Source organism: Pelobates fuscus, chromosome 12, assembly GCF_036172605.1.
Source record: "Pelobates fuscus isolate aPelFus1 chromosome 12, aPelFus1.pri, whole genome shotgun sequence".
NCBI classification, from domain to species: domain Eukaryota; kingdom Metazoa; phylum Chordata; class Amphibia; order Anura; family Pelobatidae; genus Pelobates; species Pelobates fuscus.
Window position 1 is genome coordinate 107,439,825 of NC_086328.1, and position 27,424 is coordinate 107,467,248.

Sequence of the window (27,424 nt, forward strand, 5' to 3'; positions counted from 1 at the left end):
ATGCTTCTGTGTTTGCCCCCCCCATAATGAAAGTAATGCTTCTGTGTTTGCCCCCCCATAATAAGAGTAATGCATCTGTGTTTGCCCCCCCTATAATGAGAGTAATGTTTGTGTTTGCCACCCTCCCCTCCCCCTGTAATAAGGGTAATGTGTCTGTGCTTGCCGCCTCAATAATAAGGGTAATGATTCTGTTTGCCCCAGTAATAAGGGTAATGTTTCTGTTTGCGCTCTAACCATACTAAGGGTAATGTTTGTGTTTGCCACCTCCACTCCTCCGTAATAACGGTAATGTTTCAGTGTTTGTCTCCCTGAGAAAGGGCAGTGGTGCCTTGTTTATCCCCGTGTTAAGGATAATGTTGCTCGTACTTGCCACCTGGGATAAGGGGTAATAGAGGGATGTAGCTTACTGTGGAGGTAGTTTGGCTATCAGTAGCCTGCTGCTTTCCTGGAGTTTACCGAGTCACAAAGCTCCTCTGACATTACCAGCTCCAAGAAAAAAAAAAGACATTTTTCAAATTTTTCCTGAAGAAGGAAGAACTTAGCAGCGTCTGAACTGCATGTGAGAGGAAAACCAGCCCTCCCCCCCCCCCCCCCCAATGCAGTGAGTGCACAGACTGACCTCCCCACAAACCCTAGTCTGCTGTGTTCCTCCTGTCTGATTGCTGGATGGGGGAGACATGAAAGTCAGACATGTTTTTTTTCCCTCTTTCTTCAAGGCCGCTCCTCTCCAAGTTCAAGTGGAAAAGTATCCAGAGTCAGCAGAAATCCAAGAGACGATTTGGAACAAATCCGACCGGATTCTGCCCTGCAAACTTTCTTCCCGGTAGGAAGCAAGAAGCCCCCCAACCCCTCATGTGTCTGTCCCCCCAAATCTGGAAGTTTAGAGGTTCAGAAAGTAGTGTAATATGTGACTGTTCGCAGAATCTTCTTGTGTCCCTGTTTGCTGCAGAGAGGGGGGCTGTTTCTCAGTGCCAGCTGCGATGTTAAGGTTTCTTCTTGTTTTTTTGGCATTTACACACTCTTTGCTGATGACAAACTATTCCTAGCAAGCTCATTACTTTCAAGACATATTTGGTATTGTGTATAGCATGAGATGTGCGGAATAGTCTCATATAGCAAACTGATTTTATTACTGTATCAGAATTGCTTTGCAACGTATCAATGTGTAAGTGAACCAGATCATTAAAGGATCTTGTTGATAGAAGTGAACCTTTTATCATTTTTGGTGACCACCAAAAATTAACCTGCGTTTTAGTTTAAAAAAAAAAAAAAAGGGCCTGTTTTGTAAAATGCTTACCCCTTCCTTTTATAAGCACATCTAGGCATATCCCGACCTTGCATTAATCCTAAAGGGTTAATTAAAACCTGCATCACAGTCTCTACACTTGAAATGATTTGTGGACAAGCTCACTGTATGGCTGGCATAACCATACCAGCTGAGTGTTTTAGGAGGATGCATTAGTTTTTAGATTAACTCTCCTCTTTTGCCATTTTGCCAGACAGGAAAGGGGGCACAGCCATGTGTACAGGCACTGCCACCTTTCGGTCTCATTTCAGTCCAAGTAATAACACATTTTAGGAATATGGCGCCTCTTGCCCTATGCAGCTGATGCTCGCACAATCAGTTTCAAACCTTTGTAGAAAAACTTGTGATGTACATCAAGCAATAGTGGCCACTGCTTTTTTCCTATGGATAGTTAGCAGTTCTAAGTAGCTGTATTGACGTAGGATAACTGAATATGGATAATGATACTAAGTATCCGGTAATATATAGGAAAATGCATAATGTTTGACCCTTTTGAATCTCTGTAGAATTGTAATCTTGTTTTTGGGGTAAAATACTCAGAGGAAAACATTTTGACTTGTTTTGCTACAAATAAGTGATCTTGACATTCTAACTGTGCCTGCATCCTTGCTTCCTTAAAAACAAGATTATACTAGGAACTTCATTGTCTGTTTCTCCTAGAACACATTATTGTAGTTTTGTTTCACAAATGTAATAAATATTCTTTTTCTGTTGACATGGTCGGTCCATACCATCAGATGGTCTGGATATTTTCACTGCTTTCTTACCTAAAGCATTTTCATTTCTGATTGTAAAAATCAAAAACATGACTGCATTAAAATGTATAAATATTGTACTTCAATGAAACCTACATTTATATATATATATATATATATATATATATAAAAAATTTCTCTCTCTCTACGTCATAATGTGAGAACTATATTTATGGACATTTCCCCAATCTTGTTACATTGAAACAGGAAAGAGAATTATCCTTAAACTAAGCAGTGAGTTCAATGATCCCTCCCCTAAATGAATTGAAAGTTTGTAATATTTAATCAGGATTATCTCACATTTGATTTGCTCTGCTACTTGTAAAAACAGGTGTCTTGCTTACTAGGGAGGTTAATGGGTTGGTTAATGGCTAATTTAATTTCTCTGTCTGTCGACTGGAGCAGAGGTTTCCATAGTTTTTCCCTAAGTACTGTTTTGTAGTTCTGTGTGAAATGCTTACAATTCCTCAGAGAGAAAGGATTTTTTTTTTTTTTTAAATGTAGATGTCCTTGATAATCACAAAAAGAAACATGACATAATATAGCAGATAAAAATCCATTTTCAATTTTGTATTATACACACACAATTTTGCATCCTATTGGTTCACAGGATTAAGTTTAAATATTGCAAATATTTCCAACACACTTTAAATGCAATATTTCCCCCGAACCCATCATATTGCTGATGTTTAGACAATATTTTAAAATCCCCTTAAGATAATTTGCGCTAAAATGAACTGCGTCTTTGGCTTTGCAGTTTGACATCTTATATTCTCATTCATTTAGAAGGGATTTTGTCCAACCTGCGCTTTTTGTTTACCTATTATTTGTGCAGATTGGGAAATGTTTTGTTTTGGAACTGAATGAATGGATTGCAGTTTTCCTGTCACTCAGAGTCCCAGCGGCTTGTTATATTATATATAACATTGCATATAAATCATACTAGAAGTATAGTTTGTGTGTGGAAATGTTTTGTAAATAAAGCCAGGGGATTCTGAGCAGACACTACCGTGGCATAAGCTAGTGAGCCTTTGTCATGTAAAAAATGCTGTAGCTCATATGGTTAAAGTAAGTTATTCTTTATAAAAAAAAATAATAATTTAACCTTCTGACGGCCGTGCAATTCACGACTCACCCAGTTTTCGTTCTTAGAGCAGATGTTCTGAATGAGCTATTCGTTTTTGTGTAAAATATTCTGAAGATAGTTTTTACCTGTCATTTAAAATTAGATTTGTGCAGAAATAGCTTTTTAATGAGACAAAACAGTAACCGCCCATTTGTATTAATTTGTGGAAATTGGCAAAGCTGTGTGTGGAAATGTTTTGATTTGACATTAAAATGTAGTGTATTGCAAAATACTCATGTGTCTGTTCATCCCCCCCCCCCCCCCCTCACACCAATGATACTTTTGCTTACTCAACCTATGTTTCTTATTTTATAATTTTAATTAATTTATTTTTACTGATGAAATGCTGTTATGTGTACCTTATTACAGTATCTATTGACCCGTTGGTCAATATTTTAAGGCTGTTTGAGAAGTAAACAGAATCTGACTTGCAATTTCCCAGTAATGCAAAATAAAAGGTTTTTATTTTATTTATTTTTTAACCATTTTACTGCGGATTGATGTCACCTATTCACATTTAAAGTGAACACTTGTAGTCGCATGCTGTGCACCTCAAGCCTATATCACCTAGCACCCCACAACATCATTACATTGGCTATAATGTTAAACTTTTATCCCATCAGTAAGTGTCGGATGTTTATTTCTGTCTGGCATTCTAGTGCCCAGTTTTTGACTAGGTGACGACAAAGGCTACAAATTCTAATGTACAGAACCTTAAAAAAAAGTTTTGTTTATTCACGTAACAAAAAATAGACACAAATTTAAATACAAATGGCAAAATCTAGGCTAAAAATCGGTCATCTACAGGTGTACCTTCTCAGTGATGCCAGTCGCATAAAAAAATAAATAAAAACATTATAAATGTGTCCGCATCCCACTTTATTATTATTATTATTATTATTATTATTATTATTCATAAAGCATCAATACATTCTGCAGTGCTATTACTGTGACAGTAGTGTTGGGCTTTTGGGCTATATAATTACTTTCTAGCTCAATTAATGGAGAAATGTGTTTTGTGCAACAAGTTGATAGCGTTTCTCCCTGCGTTGGTTCATAGTGCTCTCTTTTGTTCTGGAAATGCCTCCTCTGCGTTGCTTACAGCATTTTTGAAGTTTGCAGACTGCCTCCTAATGCTTATTTTTTTGGGGGGGGGGGGGGTTGTGAACAAAAAAAATTGAATTGACTTCATTTGTGCTGGCTCTCTGTGAGTAGAATGCACTCACAGGCTGTAGAAATAAAGAAGCCAGGTGTTTTTTTGTTTTTTTTTCTCATAAGGACCCCCAGGATGAGGCGCTTATTGTCTATAGTCTTGGCTGCAGCAGGAAGACTGGATCCATTAACCCATAGAGGCTTGTGGGCGTTTTACACAACTGATCTGTCTTTCCTATATGATTATTTTTTTTGCAAAAGCTCAATTGAGATTGTTTTGACAAATTCTTGTTTCATTTATTTTTATTTCAAAAAAAATAATTTCCCATTTCTTCTGCTGGTTTTTAAAAAAAAAAAATAATTTTTTTTTACAAACTTAAATTGTAAGTTCCTTTTTACAAACACCGTTACTGCCCTTCATAGTTGTCAGTCCCCGAATCTTATTAATGGAACAAGGCTCAGATTTACACATTTGACTGTAGGGTTTTTCTGGGAAAATACTGTGTATGTAGCTGGTATTTAAAAACCTGTTGCATGACTGCTGCTACGTTTTATCCAGTGATTAAACCAGCATAAAGAGAGTACTGGGTTACATTGTTCATTAATCTGTTGCAAGTGGAATTTCAAAGATGATGAATCTCTATACCCTCTTTACCATCATTGGTTAATACCAAACTGATAGATGCATTGGGATGTAGTTTATTCTTTCTCTTGATCAGTTTATCAATGACCAGTATGTCTGCATTCACCTGTCTGGCAGTGACAGGATTAAATGTCTTTAGTATACGCTGGTATGTTTCTGAAAGGTAAAAGCAGAGACATGAAGTGCATGCACTTTGATAGGATGCTGAGGTTTGCTGTAGCTCAGAGATCAGCTGTGTAGTCTGCAGGGCTTTGGCCTCTTGTGCGGCACACAAAGTGTTAAGACTGCCATACCAGTCAGTTTGCCTCTGAAACAGTGACATCTGGTTACTCCTGCATTACCTGTAAAAGATAAAATGTAAATATAAGAACACAGAGAGGCAGACCACAGTAATAGGCCAGTTCTGCTGCCATATGCTCCCGATAAGCTATCAGAGAAATGTTGGTACTTTGATAGGCTTATATGCTTCGTGTTTGTGTCTCCAGACACAGAGTATCCTGCAGCGTGCGCCTCTCTCCCTATTTGTACATAATTACGCTATGGAATTTTTTCTGTTTTTTTTTTGTTTTTTTTCTGTTGCATAAATGGTTAGCCTTTCAGGATATTTTTGATTTGTTTACATGCAGTGATTTGCACTTTTGGATTTCTGAGCTTTAACTTCATGAGGGGAAATGTTTTTTTTTTTTTCTTGTGTTTGAGGCCTGTTGCTGTAAAATATCCAAATATTCATCTGATTTTATTTGAAGTGGGTATTTTAGTTGGTTTATTTATAAATGATGAGATAAATTACTTAAAGCCTTTTTGTTTATTTTTTTTAAATTTATTTATTTTTAAATTTTAATTTTTGCAGTGCATGGGGGTAGTTACATACAAGCCTGAGGTACCCCAATGACAATCCTCTGGCCCCATATCAAGCTTTACATTTGGGGTATTAGATTGAACATGCACATTTATTTTATGAGAAACATACGGTAAGTAAAGATAAACAAGCTGAACTTGTGCGTGAGCTTCAAGAGGTATATCATACACATTTTTTTTTGTTTATTTTTGATTATTTTTTTACATTTTTTTTTTGTGATTCTATCCTTTTGATCATCAAATTTGTCTATGTAACAATCAGAACTGTCAGACACCAAGCTACAGTCAGACTAATGCGATCTCCTGGAATGTCACTGGAATGCAAGTCCGGCAACTTAAACCAATTAGGCTGTGTTGGTAAATGACCCCTCATACAGCATTTATTATTATGCCCCATACATTAAGTGCACGTGGTTAAGGGGTGCTGGTCTTGATGTCAATATTACAGTTTATGCAGTTGACTAACAAGTTTGTATCCTGCTGCATTGTGATGTCAATAAAATGTTTGTATTTTTGTATTAAAAATAATTATGAATCACTTCTTCAAGAAAGCATATACACTGTTAGCAGGTTTTTGTCCCCCAACCTCCCATGACTCCTCTCCTGCAACTGTCAAAATGACCTACTAGCCCCTCCAGTGAATACTTTTCTAACAACCTACTTCATACCCCTACTTTTACCCTTTGTGTCACTATACCCCACTCCCTCTAGAATGTAAGCTCATTGAGCAGGGCACTCCACCTCTCTGTTCCTGTACGTCCAGTTGTCTGGTTACAATTACATGTCTGTTAGTCCACCCATTGTACAGTGCTACGGAATTTGATGGCACTATATAAATAATATAATAATAATAATTGGAAACTATATAGAGGTACACAGTTAAAATAATAGGTAAATATAATATTGGGTATACAGGTTTTTATTTATAATTTTTTTTATTATTGAATAACAATATTGTTTGATTATCCACTTTCATGGTTCATATGTTAAATACTTTTTCAGCCATACTTAATTATCAGAAAAAATAAACAATATACAGTTATAGAAACTGTATACCTACTTATTTAGCTCTGTGTGTGTGTGTGTATATATATATATATATGTATATACACACACACACACACATCCCCTGCACTCACGCTTGAAAAATGATCCAATGCCGGGCGCATCACCAGAGCTCCAATAGATAAAGAATCCAACAAGTAAGGCTGCTCTCCGGACTTTAAAACAAATATTTATTGAGTAATATTAAAAATAATGACCAACGTTTCGGTCCCCACTCGGGACCTTCCTCAGGGTCATAGGAAGGTCCCGAGCAGGGACCGAAACGTTGGTCATTATTTTCAATATTACTCAATAAATATTTGTTTTAAAGTCCGGAGAGCAGCCTTACTTGTTAGATTCTTTATCTATTGGAGCTCTGGTGATGCGCCCGGCATTGGATCATTTTTGTATACAATATATATATATATATATATATATATATATATATATATATATATATATATATATATATATATATATATATATATATATATATATATATATATATTCTGATACTGCCTGTTAAAACCCGCCTGTATCTCATGTTGTCTTGTCATGTTGATTATTTATATACCGTATATACTCGACCCAAATATAAGCCGAGGCCCCTAATTTTACCACAAAAAACTGGGAATACTTATTGACTCGAGTATAAGCCTAGCGTGGGAAATGCAGCAGCTACTGGCAAATTTCTAAATAAAATTAGATCCCAATGAAATTACATTAATTGAATATTTATTTACTGTGTGTGTGTATATAATAAATGCGGTGTGTGTGTGTAGTGTGTGTAAACTGGGTGAGGGGAGGGCATTTTTATTTTTAATTTTATTATTATCATTTTATTATTTTAATGTAATATTATTTTAATATTTGTATTTTAATTTTTTTTTGTCCCCCGACCCTGCTTGTTGCCTGGCCAGGGAGGGGGGCTATGTGAATCCCTGGTGGTCCAGTGGATAGGCTGTGCAGTGGGGGGGGGCGGAGCAAGCTGTTGCTTACCTTTACAGCAGCTCCGGTCAGCTCCCATGTCAGCTCTGTTCTGCTCACAGTGTAAGTCTTGTGGTCTGCGTGCCGCGCGGAGCGTTGCCACGGTAACCCGTGGCAACGCTCTGACAGTCGCGGGTGTCGCGAGACTTACACTGTGAGCAGAGCGGAGCTGCACGGAGGTGAAGGGAGCTGACCGGAGCTGCTGTAAAGGTAAGTAACAGCTTGCTCCGGCCCCCAACAGGACCCCCGGGCTTGTAATGAGCCTGGCGGTCCTGGTCTGTATTATGGCAATGTAAGTTGCCATAATACAGACACTCACTCGAGTATAAGCAGAGGGGGGGTCCTGTTGGGGGCCGGAGCAAGCTGTTACTTACCTTTACAGCAGCTCCGGTCAGCTCCCTTCACCTCCGTGCAGCTCCGCTCTGCTCACAGTGTAAGTCTTGTGGTCTGCGTGCCGCGCGGAGCGTTGCCACGGTAACCCGTGGCAACGCTCTGACAGTCGCGGGTGTCGCGAGACTTACACTGTGAGCAGAGCGGAGCTGCACGGAGGTGAAGGGAGCTGACCGGAGCTGCTGTAAAGGTAAGTAACAGCTTGCTCCGGCCCCCAACAGGACCCCCGGGCTTGTAATGAGCCTGGCGGTCCTGGTCTGTATTATGGCAATGTAAGTTGCCATAATACAGACACTCACTCGAGTATAAGCAGAGGGGGGGGGGGTTTAGCACAAAAAATGTGCAGAAAAACTCTGCTTATACTAGAGTATATACGGTGTATATGTATGTATATGTTTATTATTATTATATATTTTTTTGTTTGTTTCCTTTTAATAAAAGGTATAAAAATTCTAGGTAGCTGTCATTTTAATAGTATATGAAAGGGTTACTCAAAGCACTGTAACCACTTGAGTGATTTCAAATACTCATGGTGTGTGTAAGTGCTGCACATACAGAGTTTAACCTCTCTGCTGCTCTAGGTGCATGCTGGCGACAGGCGTCCAATGCCGCAACAGATTGGGGGCTGACCAGCACAGCAAAAGTTATTATAACCAAAAACAGTGTTTTATGAAAAATCTGTTTTTTAGCTAATCTTAAATAATTTAGAGTCTCATGCACCACAGACCCCATAATGGACAATTTGTGCATTCCAAAGTTATTGCTACTAAATATCAAACGGAAATGGTGTTACCGTATTCATGTGAAACTGGGACTAAAGATGCGTTTTAAGTAAACTAAAAGGAAGTTCTTTTAAAAATCCTCTTCCCGAGATTACCCTATTTGAATTTGGATCAAACTGAAAGTCATCCTGGCATTTGATGCAAATTCAAAATGTCTGTGGTACCGGTAATTGGGCACTCTAAAATCATTTCTGGTAGTCTGACTTTTTAGGCTTATGGGACTTGTAGTCCAGGTAGGAGTGCTTTTGTTTGAACCCCATATCACTAATCTCTCCTGGAGCAGGCGAGTCAAGTTAACTTCCCCCGGATCAGTAAATTAAGGGAGAGGGCTAACCATGCAAATTAAACCATTTGGAATGTGGTTGAGTCTCCTTTAATTTTAAGATTAAGAAATATCAGGTTCCTCAGTGAGTTGTGGAATCTTTAATTTCTATATAGGCAGTTACTCTTTTACTATGGTAAGATTTTTCTTTTCCACTTTGCCTTAAAAGTGTCTCTTCAACCAAAAAAGTGCTTAAAAGTAGCTTTTTAAAAAATGTAAAGTAACCCTTGCGGGCATAGTTTGCGCGCCTGATTCTTCTCCGGTGGCGTCGCCCTCCCCCTACTGGAAGGATGTTCCAAAGTAGGGCTGAAGGGAGGACTTGGGCTGGGGCTTTCGGCAGTATGCTAACTGGGCTAATAAAAAAAAAAAAAAAAGTAAAATATGCACAGGATGGACATTAGCCAACCCGAAACTCTAATTCTGCACTGACTAAAGATGATGCCGTAGGCGAGGTTACAACTGAAACCCTGCACACAAAGATTCTAAGTATCATGACCACTTCAAATCACACTGAAGTGGTCATGGTGCTTGGAGTAACTCTTTAATGCTTAAAAACCTAAATTCTGTATTTTAAAGCTTATCCTCTTTAATCCCTGCGTATGCTATTGCTGCACCTCAGGTGGTGGTAAATCTGCTGTCAGGATACTACTCCCTGACTCCAGGAGTAAAAATAGCTTAAATCATAAATAAATAGGTGTCCCCCAGCCTGCCTCTTTCTTTATACATTCCACATGAAACCCCGTGTGGTAACTTAATGTGACAGGGATCAAAAGATATTCCCGTACTCATAATGCATTCAGTTAAAGGTTTATTTTTTTATTTTTTAACTCCCCCCGCCCCCTTTATTTCCCACTTCCCGGCACTATATAAAAAGCCTCCACTCCCACCAACCCCCCCCCCCCCTCCAATGCCTGGGCTTGGCTTGACGTCGGTCTCCATAGCTCTGACATCTGTTTTACAAGAATCCTGTGTCTCATTCAGCTCCTCTCTTCCTTTCTGTCTTCCGAATTTGTGTAATTTTTTGTTTTCTGCTGTAAAAGAAGTTGGTCCCTGTGGCTGCTGGATACATTTTCTTGCCGTTGACCTTGTACTTCTCCTAGATCCCAGTCCTGTGGAGTGGTAGATACTTTAATTATTCATTAAATGCAGTCAGTTAAAGGCCCAGTATAACAGTTTCTCAGTGTCCCAAGACATCTGGTGATTGACTCAGCCTTATTATGTAAATGAACAGGAGTTTATCTGTTACTGTAACTCACTCCAAACATCAACTGTTATTTCAGTATGGGGGGGGGGGGGGGGGTTAATGAAACAAATAGAGATTCAGTGATACAGTATCTGTTATGACCAGCTAATAAGGTAGGGATTGCAAATCCCAGATTGGAGTTCTAATCTCTTTAATATTCATAGGAGATGGCTATATGTCTGTTATTGTTTTGTTTTTTTGGGGGGTTTGTTTTTTCTTTTTCATAAAATACCAAAATGCTGATGTAAGAACACCTGGTACAGTTATACAAGTGGAGCAGTTGTCATGGAAACAAACTGATTTTTTTCCCCTGCTATTTTCTCCACCTTTAGTACTTTATCCCAGAATTGTCCTTTGTACCTCAGATATTCCAGTTTAGGGTTCTACACACTGCCATCTTGTATTGTGATGGGACCATATTTTATTCCATCCATTTTTTCTGGATGCAGTTTATTATTTGTCTCTTGCCGGGTGCCAGATCTTTCCTTTGTTTGAGATAAACCTGATCTCCTGCCATTTGTGTGTGGCAAGCTCAGGTCTTGTCGGGCTGTACCAGGGGAACGTAGTTGGGTTATTCGAAAGTGTACGTTTAAGTGTAAGTAAAACATGCCGGGTTTAGAAAGGGATCACAGAATATTTTGTATAAACCCACAAACTCCCTGGGATAAGGTGCTTGCTCTCCCTTTATTCACTCTGCAGCTCCCTTATCATTCCCATCTTGTGGCCGTTACCCAGTAATTTTGTGGCTTAGAATTTACCATTTCTGTGTCCCCGTCATGCTGTGTTTTATGTTGGTATTTTTGCTAAATCTTTTTTAGTGTTTAGGAATGTGTGACCTACTGTTTGGGTCTTTATTTTTTTTTGCGCTCATGTATTTAAAGGGGGAAAAAAAGTGGAACCTCTGTCCCCAATTGAAACACCTGCCTGGGCAACGTGGAGGCATAGAAACCAGGCTGACCTCACTTTACTAAAATTCTGTGTAAAATATATTGTTTTCACGTATAAGGAAAGAATAGTCCTATCACTGTCTATTCAGACGCACACTGACAAGGAAGGCACTTCTAATAGCTGTTTCATATCTTGTGTTTCCTGTAGAGGACTTTCCGTGATAGACACAATTTTTAGCTTCGGTGTGAAGTGGTTTATATTATTTACCTTCTTACAGTGTTCTCTTGATTTAATATATATTTTTCAATCTATATGTCACATGAACTTGTCAAGCACAAATGGTTTAGATGACAAGTTCCCATTCAGCTAGGTAAATTCAATGTATGGTTTAAAAGATATTCATACAGATATTTACTCCTTCACTGAAAAGGGCCGATGTGTGTTTCACTTGTGCCCACCAAATAACAGTTTGCTTTAATTCACATATTGCAGATGCCACCCTTAGTGCCCCCATAATTGCCATTTTTTTTTTCTGACCAAGGATGTCGCAGCAATGCATGGTACCTATACATGCTAAAAGTTTGGCTGCATAATATGTAGGTAAAATTTAATTATCTATGAAGTGTCATCAATTCATGCTTTCAATACAATAAAAATGTGTATCCCTTGAACCAACATGTGGTTCTTTAGGATACTATGTGTTGATTTAGTGCATTTTAGTAATTTTGGCAATGTCTTTTTAAATACCAAAAGGTTTGAGCTCAGCTGCTTGTTTATTAAAGGGACGTTATTATTAACATTTGTGTTTCTTAGTTTATTTAGATTACAGTGGTTCCACTCTCCCACATCCCCCCCCCCCCCAAAAAAAAAATAGTTGAAATAACATTAACCAAAAACCATAAAACTTGACTGTAATACAGCACCAGGGCAGTCTCCTCAGAGCAGAGCCTCCAGTGAATGAGAAATCTAATGTTGCTGTTTTCTTTGAAATGGAATGTTTTACACTGTCAGATTAAAAGGCAACATCTATATAATTAAAATGAGTGTCCCTTTAAGAGTGAGCTTATTGTCAGGATAGCAAGCTATACCATCCCTCGGCTAGAAGAGCGGATAAAGCGATAGTTTACTTGACATTTACATGTAAACAAGCCACAAACCCATGTCTACAACACATCTTTTGATATGAATTTGCAGCCACCCCTGTCGTATGGTCAGTTTCCCATCCTTGCTGTCGGACAGTTTGCCCTGAGGTTAAAACTTAAAAGAGGAAAACAAGAGGAAGTGCTCTTTTTTTTACAGAGGGTTTTGATTGCTGTCTGCAGAGCGCTGAATAGGAGCCGAGGGGAGGCTGGCCACTGATGTCATCTCCATCCAACCGCCATAATGTGACTGCCAGCCAAGTGCACTTTGACCTTTACATCTACTTTCCCTTAACTCTTCATTTACTAACAGAACCCTGTAAGCGCAAGCTTATCCCTGTCCCAGCCACACAAGCCATTGCTTTGCACATGATGTTGGATATAAATGTAAAGCAGTCTGTTCAAAAGTATGTCCTCGTTCAATATACGCAAAACATAAAGACCAGCCTGTATGGGTGTCCAAAAGCCACGCAGAGATGGGAGTGATGTTTTTTTTTTTTTATTTAAATGGTTTATATTGCCCTAAATATAAACTGCTATAGTTTTCTGGGTTATGAATTTAAAAAATAAATAAAAAGCCGCAGTTAGCTGGACTACAATTCCTAGAAATCTTTTCTGTGCTGTTGAACTCTGCGGGTGAGGAGGAAACAGTAAGGGAACTTGGTATTCTCTGTAAATCCAAAGAATTTACAATTTATGGTCAGTGACAGACAATTTACATTAGGCTGCGGGCTGTCATATGTGCCCTTATGGTGAGATTACAGCAAAAACTGGCATTGCCAATAACATTGGTTCATATATTTAGAAGTCTGTTTTTCTGAATAAAGTTAATTAAATATGCTTAGACTTGCTGTCTCTTTAACCCCTTAAGGACCAAACTTCTGGAATAAAAGGGAATCATGACATGTCATACATGTCATGTGTCCTTAAGGGGTTAAAAATCAGAATAGTCTGGTCAGGTAGAGGGTGAGCTGCAGTTACACCTTGGACAATTTATCTAAAAACACAGCTGTATGGCTTTAGTACAAGACTGCCCCTTCCGCACCTGTGCCACCACGCTGTCTCCAATCACGCGGTATACCGGGGACATACCCTTGGTATTTCCTAGAGAATGGTGGAACCAGTCCCTACTCCATCAGTAAGGGAGCTGAAAGATGATGCAGCACTCTTTAGAAAGATTTAATACCCCTTAAAAATCACACCCATAATTGCCCATTGATAAGAAGGATGCATGTTTCTATCCACGTCATGTTGAAGGTTTGGTATCTATCGCGAATAAAAGATCCATCTAGCAAAAAACTTAAGATTATAAAATCCCCCCCCCCCCCCTTTTTAAAAAAAAAAAAATATATATATATATATTTTTTTTAAATTATTATTTTTTTTTTTTTCAAAGCTGCTGCACACTCATGTATCTTACCTCAAGGACGTGTGTATAAAACACCAAACACTTCAAACATAAAAATGGAGTGCTGTTTTTAAGAACTTGTATATTTGGCTAAAAATGCCAGTCTCCCGAAAATATTTGCGAAATTTCAGTTTGGTGTAAGTGGGGATGTCCCTAGCGACCGTTACCCCTGTGGAGTCCTTGGAGAGCTAACTGCAACTTCTTACTTCCAGCTTCTGCCTCTTTCACACTGACTGGAAAGGCTGCAAGTTTAATCCTGCCCTGAGCAAAACATGACGGAGCCTGCAATTCCATGTCCGCAACGGCCCCAGGACAGCTGCCCTAGAGCAGGTGCTCACCCTCTCTGCATCGAGAGGGCCTTGGAAGTGTAAAGCCTGAGTACAAGTGTAAGATCGAACTAAAATGGGAAGAGGTAAGGTTTAGGGTGGCATTGTAGTAGGAAAGATATGTGCGATGGTTGAAGAGATAAAATTGAGATTATTGTATGTTAATACAATGGCATCTCATTAGCAGTGCTGCCCTGCAGTATGTAGAATACATACCGTAGTATGGAAGACAATATCCACAAGAACCTGCAGCATAGGATTTCTGCATATTGCCAGACTGCTGCCTTCCAACAATGCCTTAAAGCATAATAAATGTGTCCTGGAATACATTGTGAATTTGGCACTCTGGTTCTAAATATGGAGCAATCACCATGGAAACCAGTGTAAAGTTCTTGCTGTTTGCTCCACTTCTAGCGTAGTGCACCAGAATTGCTCCTTGATAGAGAACTTCTCTGAGAGTGTCCTTTTATATATCTGGTAGATCTAATAATAATCGCTGTGATTGCTAGCCCACGTCTGGCTAAAAGTAAAGGTTAACATTAAGGTTTTACATGTGTTTCGTAATGAATCTTGTTGGCATACACCTGTGCCATGGCAGTGTCTTGCTGTTTTGGGACGTTGTTTGAAAAACGCAGTGGTTAAAAACATGGGTATAATTTGTATGTTGTATTTTCTTTCCACGGTGTGGTATTTGTGCAATGTACACATTCCGTTCGTTTTCACAGCGTGCCTCGAATTAATGTATAATTTCTAAATAATAGATATTAGCTGCAGCTCCAGGCTTCACTGTTGATTAAAATATCACTGTCGTTATTTGTCTGCTGAAGGCTATCATTACGGAATAGAAATATAATCCCACCTGCCATGCTATTGTAAGGGTGGTTAAGCTCACTCAAGACTGAAATAGATTAATTTATGGCTGTTTAATATTTCACCGTGTTCGAATCATATCCATGTCGCTGTAGTTACACACCTGATTTGTAAATGTAGTTTGAGCTTTTTTTTTTTACTTGTACAATTAAATAAGTCTAGATTGATTATTTTTCTCCTCTTGCACCCCTTTTACATTTGGAATCTGTAATGCTCACCCAAATTTAAATGGACATAAAGTTCGTCAAAGTTCCTGGTGTCCTTCCCCTCCCACACACTTTTGGAATGTATTTTTTATTTTTTTTATTTGATGAAGATATATCAAGGTACACTTTGTGCGGCCTCCTTGGTCGCAAACCGCATAGTAGTTAGGACTATCATGGATACCTAGAGGAGTCCCCACCCCCCCTTCAACTTGGAATTTTGGGATGCTCTACTCCATTCAGGGAAGGCAGTTTTTTCCTGCAACACCTCGTTCATTAAAAGGCCATCTTGGAGGAGGAGAAATGTAGATGTGTATATAGCCAATAGCTGTCTCTGCAAAACTGGCAGGTTATAGAATCATGTCACCATAACTACTGCAATGAGCTGTGCTTATGGTGCATAGTACAAAAATATATATTTACAAAAAAATCTTACTATTGAATCATAAAATTGTTTAACTTTATTTGTTTGCTTGTGCGCTCTATCAAATACAAGAATCTCCCCAAAAAAACTATTCTTTCATTTAAAAAATAAAATTAAATATTTTTATATTAATTTTATGTTTTGGCAACTTAAATCAGCTGTCTGTGCCCACTCTCCCGCTTAGTGCCCCCTCCTATCCCCAAGACAGATGTTTAGTTACATATAAAATTGGTAGAGGGATCTATCTGGGATTTAGTTCAGCTGCCATCAAACTACTGCTCTCTGACCCCCCAGTTGTCCAGGTTTTATCAATCACCCTGTAGGAGATGATTGTGTAATACATAAATTCTGAGTCTGCGTGAGAATATCCCATTAAAAGCTCCCCTCTCTATATCAGGAGATACAAAGTGTGTCTCACTGCAGGATCAGTGAGCGACTCTCGGACCAGATCTCTGACTGTCAGACTAAAGTATACATGCTGCAGCTGGTGGTTAGGGGGGTGAGGGGGCGCAGGGTTGTAGTGTGAAACCATGGCTCTTAAAATAGCACTCGTCCTGTGATTTTATGGCTCTGTGGGCTGTGTAAAAATAACGGCTTCTATACAAATGAAAAAAACAAAAACTGTGTAAACGAAGGTTTGGATGACTTTAACAAATGTGAGACTTGTGATCACACAATTTGAGACTGTGTTAATACGTGAGTCACTTTGATTCCTCAACCCAGAGCAAGTCTTATAGTTCCTGGCTTGGGTTGTGAACCGGAAATCCAGGCAGGAATCAATGGCTTCCTCTCGCTGGCCTGTCTGTAGGAGCACTGGTAGTATACACTGCCACACTGAGTAATGCTCCAATCTGTGCTTGCCTGATGGTATACACTGCCTCACAGAGCAATACTGCCATCTGTGCTCGCTAGTAGTACACACTGACTCACTGAGCAATACTGCAATCTGTGTTCACTGCTATCACGTTATTGCAGTTGAGCATGGACAAATGTATCTCCATTTGTAAAATATATACGATGATGCAGGCACTCGTACATTCTAAATATCGATCCAGAAATTCAGTGCAAAACACAGGACTTTCCAAACGTATATTGCCTATTATTATTCCTATTAATAAAGTGTTTGTAGTACATTTATTTTTTTAATTGTTGACATTCGGTATTTAAATAATAAAACTACTAAATGAAAAGAATAGATAATTAATCTGCATTTTCTGTACCTGTGCACATATATCTGCTGTCATGGCTGCCCTTGGACCTAAAAGTTAATTTTTCCTCATGGATAAAATAATCATATGACATGCCCGGAGAGAGGGAATAACCTTTAAGAGTTTTTTTTTTTTTGGTTTTTTTTTTTTTCCTTCAGGGTTTTGTTATGCCTTGGCATACAGTTAAACGCTCCCAGCTCTGCACCTCACATTAACACACAATGCTGATTGCACAATATGGCATTATGTCACCTAGCTCCCCGCTGCGCTGCAGGGAATATCTGTCTCAACGCCCAGGTATCCACGAATTCACAACTTATTTTTCAGGTTGAATTGAGCGTTCAAGGATGCCTTTTAATTTCCTGTTGATTATTTTCACTGTGATTCATATAGCTATAAGCAGTACTGACTTGGAACTCGGTACTGCCAAATCTTAAAATGTTCAATTACCGGTAGTTTTATAATGACAAATTGACCATATACGTTTCCATGAAGGTTTTTTTTTTATCTTTGCTAAACCTTTGTGTTCAGGCATTGGGAATGTGGAAAATTCCATAACCCGGTACAAATACCATAAATTGAGGTTCAAGGATGGAGCAAGGGAATCTGACTGCTTAGTAATTTGACACTATTTTGTCCTATACATTTCTCACATACTGGGCTTCTCCCAGCGGAGTCTATAGACAGTCAGGAGTCTGACAACTGACTATTGGGCTTTCACTGTGCCTTCCAGGCTTCCTTTTACATGTTCATGCTGGTATGTGTTCCATGGCCAAGCTGAGAATACTGACCCAAGATGAATGGTGGCTCTCGTCTGGGAATGCTTGACCTTTTGCTTACCTGCCAAGTATAATCCTAACAATGCTTTTTATTGCACACGTTATTGGGGTCCATGGTCCTGACTTTTTCTCTCTCGGCTGGGATCTCTCAGATAATTGGCAGCGGGTTCTGGTACCAGGATTAATGTCTATACCAGCGGTCTGTTACAATGTAATGGTTCCCAGTGTTCTAATTCCAATAAACATCCTCAGTGAATGCACAGATAGGAAGCCTCTTCTATGGCATTTAGTTTCCAGGACTGCCACCTACATACACGAGCTGAAAATAACCCCTGGACTTTAACCTTGCAGCTTGGCTTGGCCCACTGTGACCTTTAGTAGCTTTTACTAGCCTTCACTATGGGCTCTATTCCTTAGTGGCCCTTACTAGACTCTGCCATCGCAGTCTTATTCATATGACATGTTCATGTATAACAAGGTGATTAAATGGTGTTATGCTTGGCCAATTAGGGTTCTGGCTGCAACATTACAAAAGGCCACTAAAGTGTAGTTTGCATGTTCATATTAAAATTATCCTAGAAGGCATGTTTGTGTGATCTACTGAACTGAATTGCTTAACCCCTTAAGGACACATGACGTGTGTGACATGTCATGATTCCCTTTTATTCCAAAAGTTTGGTCCTTAAGGGTTAAAGCAGTGAGTTTGCCCTCTCTGTAAACCTTCTGACAGCTTCTTTCATGGAATTACTGGTCCTTGGTGATCACTGCATAGGAAAGCAGTTACTCATACTGAATTACGTTCCCTATTGAAAGCATGATACATGTAGGTACCTGTTTTAATGTATAGCCATTGTGCATCTAATTTTGCTAATTAATTCTTGGTAAGGGCAGTACCCTATGTATTTATACGGCTAATTAAATTGCTTGAATTGTTCTAATTAAATGGAGGTGTAGAATGTTGATAAATAAAATCCCTTTGTTTCAGGCTTTGCTCTCATCAAACACAATTAACTAGAATCTGTAAGCTACACATTGCCGATATAAAATAAAGCCATCTTTGTCTTGTGTGAATACTCCGTGCCCTGTGACAACTGCCTAAATAATGAATAACCATGAATCTGGAGACAATTTAAAGGCACTCGGAAGCTGTCATGTTTTGAAATTGCTTGTTTACAACATGATTAGTTGTATGAATTAAACAAGAAAAGCCGTGCGCGTGTCTTTCATCCTTCAAACATCCGATCGATTTTATTTGGATACGCATAGATTAACTTTTCTTCATTTTAATAAATTACGCTTGAATATAATGTGGGTGGCAATTGAACTCCTGGAAGAATTTAATATATAAAACAAAGGAATTATTATTGGATACATTTTAGCATGTTCCCTCCTCATAATGCATGTTTTGAATTGTATAATATCTTCATTCTCATCCAGCAAGACAGAGAATCTAAACTAAGTGTTTTCATTTTGCATGTAGAAATTAGGCAGTGTTTACCTTACATCCCAGGGAAACCTCCAGAGGGACCGCTAAATGGCTACTAGAGGTACTTCCTGAGTGACATTCAGTGTATACACCCTCTGCATGGAGACGCTGAAATTTCCTCAGAAATGCATCTCTATGAGGAGATGCTGATTGGCCAGTGCTGTTTGGCTCCACCCTCAGCCCACCTCCTTGACTGAGTGTCAGAATTGACCATCTCAGCCAATCCAATGATTTCCTATAGGAAAGCATTGTGATTTTTATTTTTTTATTTTTTTTTTGTTGTTATCACTTCTAATGATGTCAGCCAAGGAGGCAGAACAGGGGGCAGAGCCAACACCAGCAGACTGAAATAAAGGTAAGATTTTACTATATTTAAGGGAGCAAGGGGGGCAAGGGTGCTAGATATGGTTTTCTGTGTACATATCTTAAAGGAACACAAACCTATTCCTGACCCTATAGTGTTAAATACACACCCACAAAAAAAGTGTTTTTTAACCGTGGAAATATGTTCGGGTGGCCCAGTGTTGTAGTGTGTGCTTTGTGATTGGATGTTCCCAACCATGGCTTTCTGGAACTTTCAACTCTGGTCATCCTGCAGTCTGAGTGATTCAAACAGTGGTTTTGTCTATGATAGAATTATGAAGTTACCCATTTCCTATCCAGTCTGTTAACAATTAAAAGCACATCAAGTAATGGCAGTAAATAACTTTTTTAAAGATCAGTTTAAAAAGATGTGTTCTATATTTGATGATTATATATATATATATATATATATATATATATATATATTCACCGTTTTAAGGAGCTTGGGAAAATGAGTAAGGAGATGAGAAATTGGTCCAAACCAGTCTTGGTGATGTCTCGTGATTTATCTGACATGACTTTAATGCTACATGAAAAGCTGGTAGTCGCACTACATCTTCCATAAATCTCTGCTCTGGATGTATTGAATATAGTCCGCACTGTGAAATATCCCATGGAAAGTATCAGTGTCCGGATTCGCTGATCACTTGCCTTCCTGGTACTAACTTACAGTATCTATAAATCATGGGAATTATTTGCATGTACTGCAAATTCAAATGTGAATATAATTTTATTTTGGATTTGTTGCTTATAAGCGTATATTTTAATTGAATTATCTGTACACAATGCGTACAAAATTGATCCCCTTTGTAGGCTGACGTTTCACCCTCCCCCTTTTTTTTATTTTTTATTTTAAAGAAAACACATTATAAAAATGTGGTTTGGGAATCTCGCCTTTTAAAGGGATACTATAAGTGCCTCCGATGTCCTGGGTCGAACAGGTGCGAATGTGCACGTACAGCAAGTGGCGCGCTCACTGCAGAGCGTGAGGACATCCAGTATCAGTTACCGGGCCAAAGGTCCGTTAGGATGCAGGAAGCGCTCCCAGAGGCTGTCTGGTAGACAGCCACTGGAGGTAGATTTAGTGCTGCAATGTAAACATTGCAGTTTCTCTGGAACAGCAATGTTTTACATTGCAGCACAAAGTGCAATATGGACACTGCACGCAGACCACTTCAATGAGCTGAAGTGGTCTGGGTGCCTGTAGTGTCCTTTTATGGGTTGTAGCCTCTGCTAAAAGTCCAAACGTATGAGGGGGAAAAAAAAGACATGAATGAAATCAAGAAGCAAAGGGATCTCTTGGTCTTATCTACTGAAACAGGAATTGTCAGGAATTCCCAAGTGAATCCAAAGTGAATTGCAAATTTAAGGTCAAAATAGCTCAAGTGGATCGCATGGAGAATGTCTCCTGTTTGGCAATTTTGCACTTTGAATTCACTTGGAATTCTCACCTTGGTGGCTAGCCCAGCCTGTCTAGTTAAATTTCAGTAAATGGGATATGCACAGCGTTTACTTTGGGAGCAGTGGTAGAGATTGGATCGGCTAGGAAATTGATTATCTCCATAAATGATTGAAACTGGTGAGCTCAAGCTCCACCTGCAAGGGAGATTTCCTTTGTATGATGCATTCTATCTCCCTCTGTGCTCCGTTCTACCAGTCTAACTTGACTCACTGTAGCCGCGTTTCCCAATGTGATAATGTTTGCTGATTAACTGCACGCAGGTTGTATAGGCAAGCAAGTGCTCTAATTACAGAGAAAATCACAGGTTGTTGGAAGCTTGCGGTTCTTCCTGTTGGCACCGCTTCTTTAACTGCCACTCTGGACACAAGAGACAGAAGTAGCTGAATATACTATGTATGCAGAAAAACGGGTGCTATTTTTTTTTATTATTTTTGTCCCGACCTGTGTATATCTATATACATCTCCTTGCAGCAGTGGCTAAACCAGGCACCCAGATCGGTTGTGAACTACATTACTCATGATGGTCAGTTAGCCTTAAAGTCTATAATGTAGTTCATGGATGTCCAGAGTGCCAAGGTTAGCCTCTGATACCAAAAGCAATAAAAAAACACAACATAGTTTTAACCTCACTAAAAATAACTGTATAAAGAACTTAATGGAGAGGGCAGGTATAGTGATTAAGGAGGCGGACAAGGGGGGAGGTATTGTACTAATGACAACGGAATATTATTTACAAGAATCCTTGAATATTTTAGGAGGTAAAAAAAAACAAAAAAAAACCCTACACCATTATTAAAAATGATCTCACTATTCAATTCTGAACTGAAATCTATATTGGAAAAGGCTATGAATAATGACGTAATTTCTCAATAAAATTTGGATTTATTACAAAAAAATCCAATTATTCCCACTTTTTACCGAAAACCCACAGACGTCTGTTTAACCCCCCTTGCCGTCCAATCATTAGTGGCGTTGATTTCCTAACTACCAATCAATCAACATTTGCAGACTTGTATCTGCAAAAATATACTTAAGGAGCTCATTCATATGTGAAGGACACCAAGTCCTTCAGGAGAACTTGGGACTGGAAGCCATTGATTATTTCATGGCCAAGGACCCGAGTTTTCTGGTTTAAAATAATGAATTTCTGTGAAGTTTATTTTAGAGCACAATTATTTTTTATTTAATGGGGAATTTTATTTACAAATCACTGGCACAGCCATGGGCACCAGGTTTGCCCCCAGTTATGCTAACACATACATGAGGAGATGGGAGGAGTTATTTGTGCGGTCTTGCCATGACTGGAGGGAAAACCTGGTGCTCTGGCGACGTTATAATATTGATGTTATTATTTGGAGAGGGTCTTCTATCATGTTTCAGAATTTTAATTTTCTTAACCTCAATCAATGCAATCTGGTGTTCACTCCTGTGTGGAACAAGGAAGAGATCAATTTTCTTGATCTTACCTTATTTTGTGAAAATGGGCAAATAAAAACAAAATGCTTCTTAAAACCTACCGATGGCAATGAATATGTCCACCAAAAAAGTTGGCACCCTCGACCATGGCTTAGAGGTATCGCTAAGGGACAGTTTACCCGCATAAGCACAACTGGTTCCCATGTCCGAGATTTCGAGACACAATCACAACACGTTAAGAAAAATCTTTTAGAAAAGGGATATGAGAGGAATGTCTTGGAATGGGAAATCCATTTAAATACCCAAGTAGAGAGGGAAATGTTACTGTCTGATGAACCTACTCTGCAAACCTCAAATGACACCTTTAAATCTGCCTTCATTACCCAGTATAATATGGACCATAGAAGGATAAGAAAGGCACTACATGATCATTGGTCCATTTTGTTATAGGACCCGATCTTGGGAGTACATTTACCCGATCATCCCACACTTATATACAGAAAGAATCATAACCTCAAAAATATGTTGGCTCACAGTTATGCGATTTAAACCAGTTACTACAAATACTATTGTGAATATGGGACTTTTCAGGGGTTGCAATTCGTGTAAAGCCTGCTCTACCATATCTACAAGTAGAGCCAATGTATTTTCTAGTTTCAAAAGGTGGTACTTATAAGATTAAATCAGAGATAGGATGCCACACAGACTTTGTAGTTTATTTACTGCAGTGTCCGTGTGGCAAACAGTACATTGGACGTACGAAAAGAACTCTCAAAGTCAGGGTATTAGAACACCTTAATAATATCAAGAAAAGTCTTATGACACATTCAGTCCTGGTTCATTGCAATGCATTTACCCATTTTTCTTTTAAAAACTTTAAATGCATTGGCATTGAAAGAGTTTTGCCACACTGGCGAGGTGGCTATACGTTGAAGTTGGCCCAACGCTAGACATACTGGATCCACAAACTCCAAGCAATAAGCAACTAGACCGTATATAAGGATAGCTATGTGTGTTATATTGATCGTATTGGCTATATGAATTGTTACTAGAACATATATTTTTAATATTGTTACTTTATAGTATTAATGCACTTGTCACTTTATAATATTTTAATTGGTTCATTTTAAATATCATTAGAAATATAATGGGTGAATAAAGATGGCTATAATTAATTCGATCTTCTATTTGATTATTTACTGCACCCTCTTCTTTAACTCATGATTAACATTTAAGCAGGGAGCTTACTATATGGTAATAACACCATCTCTCTTTAAGCAGATATACAATGCTTTTCCCTCTATCAATTATTTTCTATCATGTATTTCCTCTGGCGACCACTAGATGGACACATATTGTTTCATTCATTCCACGGCGGAATGTACCGCCATATTGGCTTTTATAGTACAAGGCTACAGTCAATGGAACACTGAAGTACCGAGTGGAACGCGGTTCCGGTTACCAACAGGTGACTGAATTTTGGCCGGGACAAGTGAAAATTATTTAAAATCACCTACAGATGAATAGGAGCTGCAATTGAGACAATCAGGACCACAGTTGAAGGATAACACCCATAGAACCACCAATAGACGTAGGGATTAGCCCTATTTAAAGGGACTTGCAGTGGGGTTACCGCTGAGGTGACCGTGGGGTTTATTCGGCTGCTTTGTGTGAATATTTTATTGATTTTAAGGTCCCTGAGCAAGTTCAAAGTCTTGGACGAAATGCGTAGGACTATCTATTGCTGTTTTGATAGCAATATATAGGTGTTTATTAACCTTTTTAATTTATAATAAAACTGCTGATTTTTTTTCTTCAATTGGAGTCTTGGTTCTTAGCGGCACATACAGATTGGAAAGAGGGATTTACAGCCCCCCCAGCAACATCGGGGGAGGCACCCTTGTGCAGATGATATATCTTTACCTTGCGAGTGCATTCATTTACAGCGCACACTTCTAATTTAAAATTGTATTACACTATATTTTGTTTGTTCTTTTTTTAGATTTAACAGCCGTATCCCATATGTTTTTCTTGTTTGTACATTGGTTAATGTAAGATCGTCACCTGGGACGTGATCTTTGGGAGACTGTCCCCTTTGATTCAGTAAATAAGTATATTATATACTTGTTATCCACTACATTCAAATTGTGGTGTTTGTTTGCTTTGTCTAGCCTCTGATACTGTCTGGTGTTATGTTTTTTTTATGGTGCTGACCCAGAAGGAGAGATGTGATTGTTAGATAAATTATATAAAATGCTATGTAACCGTACAAGGATTCTTAATATGAGAAGCGCTCATATTTTGAGACCTGAAGAGATTAGACTACTCCTGAACAGGACTACTGGACCACCTGCAAAGATTTGATTTTCTAAAAGGAACCGAGAATTTAAAATTCAAAGTGACAACCCCTTTAGGCAAATCTAGGTGAAGCATCGATAAAATCCGAATGGAAGCAAGAGTCTGTGGTTTACTCTTAGTTTGGCCATAACTGCAGACAATTCCAGCATGAAGTAAGGAATAATTTCAAGTGATGCTAATCAAAACAATTTGTGTAAAGTCATCAGGGCTGTAATTTTAACATATAAAGCTTAGTAAATGTTTCAGCAGAGGTACAAGTTAAATAGCAAATCCTTTCTTCCTTTCAAAGTTGAGAAAGTAATCATCATTGACTGAGTTGGGTAGTAGTATCTCTCCACCATAACCTACTTGAAAATAAGACAGAACATATATTTTACTTTGAACTTATTATACAAGACGCATCCAATGAGTTGTAAGCATTTCAAACAGGCCCTAGAGTTTGGACACAACATGGTTTCAAACACGTCGCTGGGTCCACACTGCAGACTGGTGTTGCAGATTACAAATATTTATAAATATGCAGATTACAAATAATTCTAAATATGCAGATTTTTCAAAAAGATCTTCAGGCTGTAAGCCTGATTTTCCAGGAGAAAAAAATGATTTAATGAAAGTCACATTACCAACATTTGCGTTAAAAAAAAACTATTTTCATAAAACCCTGCTCAAGAGGAGGGATTGGTTTTTGAGTTTGGAATATTGTACTGTTCTCTAATTTGTTCCAATTTCTAAATACAGTCCACGTCAATCACAATCAGAGAGCCTTTTGTCATACTTTGTGTTTGGCTTTATTCAACCTCTACGCCGACGTGGTGACATTATTATTGGATGTCAGAGTATCCATCTTTACAGGTTTAGCTGTAGCATTTTTTTATTTGTGGGGTTGCCATTAATATAGATGTAAACATTGCTAAGTTACAGGTGCATTTATTGTGTGAGGTATTCCTGTTATCTGTGATAAACTGGCTAAGAGTGATTTCTAGTTTGTTACAGAGCAGTTTAGACAGTGGACCTCTCTTCCAATGATTGAAAAGGAAACGAAGAGCTGTTGAGAGCTCATGTATAATTCATTGCCCGTGTCACTTTGAAGTCTGATACCTTTTTATATAGTTTTTTTTTTCTATGGCCCATCTTCAAAGGCTTTATTTATGTATTCAAAACTCAAATCCAAAAATTGCTGCAAAAGGTAAAGTGGTGTTTCGAAGAAGAAAAGGGAGAAGGGTTAATAATTAAATGTGATGATTGAAAAGGGAAGTGGAATGGTTTATTAAAAGGGGACATTGAAGAAGAACAAGTGATGTTAATCTTTCGTGTTTGCTCCCGCTCTGAGAAGTCAATATAGTCAGCTGCTCTAGAACTTTGACTTTCTGGCAAAGTTTTAATGAACATTCTGTCTGGTGCTGCTTTGAGCTTTCTCTGACAAACTGGTGAAATATAGCGATGTTGTCAGGAAAATGTTGAACCTTCGAGTTCCAAGATCTGAATGATAAAGGGAAGAGGGTGCTGGATATTGAAACAAAAAGAGTATATGAGAACTGAGAATGGGCAAAAGCTTAGATAAACTCATTAGCTTGCCCTTTATCCACGCTCCAATCTCAGCATGTTTTTCTCACTTGTGCCATTACAAAGGGAACGTATACCATTTGCAGATCAGACTGATCACACCCATAAGGGCAGTCCAAAATCGATATTCTGGCAAGTTCCAGATAAAGCAACCCCGGCCGATTTATTTCTTCTGCCTTTTTTAGGCCTTGTCAGCGAGGTGTAGCTGATAACCCTCTAGGCACAGTGAGCACGGGGTCCACGTCTGGTTTATCCTTTTAGCTTAGGTTGTTTTTTGCTCACTTGTCCCGAAACGATTGGTCGGGGTTGCTGTATCTCTCATGCAGAGAGTACTTGCTGGTATTTTGGTTGCAAATGGTCTAAATGAAAATGGTGTTGGTTCTCTTTGTAATGGTACAAATGAGCAAAAACATGTTTGAGACCTTAGTGGGGATTAACCTTAGGGCAAGCTACTGAATATCTCTAAACTTTTGCCCGTGTTCAGTTTACATTTTCTCTGTTTCTTCGCAATGCTGGACATTAACCCCTTAAGACCGCAGCCAAATGTACAAGTTGTGATCCAAAAAAAACGTAAACAAAACCTGGCATTTGCGCTATATGTCTGTCCAACCGTAATTCACCTCTTTCATATTAAATGCACCCACACTTATTATATATCATTTTATTCAGGGGAAACAGGGCTTTCATTTAACATCAAATATTTAGGTATGGAACATAACTTAATATGAATACAATATAAAAAAATGAGAGAAAATAAGATTTTAAAAAATTTTCTTAGCTCTATGTGACATTCTAACTGTGAATGTCAAAATACTGTTTGCTTTTACTGCAATAAAATACACATATTTGTATTCAGCGATGTCTCACGTGTAAAACAGTACCCCCTATGTACAGGTTTTATGGTGTTTTGGAAAGTTACAGGG

General features: G+C 38.5%; 1 protein-coding gene across 3 annotated transcripts in view; it reads left to right on the forward strand.

Annotated features, from left to right (window-relative positions):
* The first annotated feature begins 297 nt into the window (after nt 1-297).
* The window catches only part of TEAD1 (TEA domain transcription factor 1), a 120,927-nt gene continuing 93,800 nt past the window's right edge, over nt 298-27,424 (forward strand). For 2 of the 3 annotated variants that reach the window (XM_063437796.1, XM_063437795.1), the window contains exon 1: nt 299-823. In XM_063437796.1, the coding sequence (XP_063293866.1) occupies nt 678-823 (146 nt within the window). In that variant the 5' untranslated portion in view covers nt 299-677. Of the gene's footprint in view, nt 824-27,424 lie in introns of all 3 variants that reach the window. The other variant, XM_063437794.1, reaches the window with a different exon arrangement.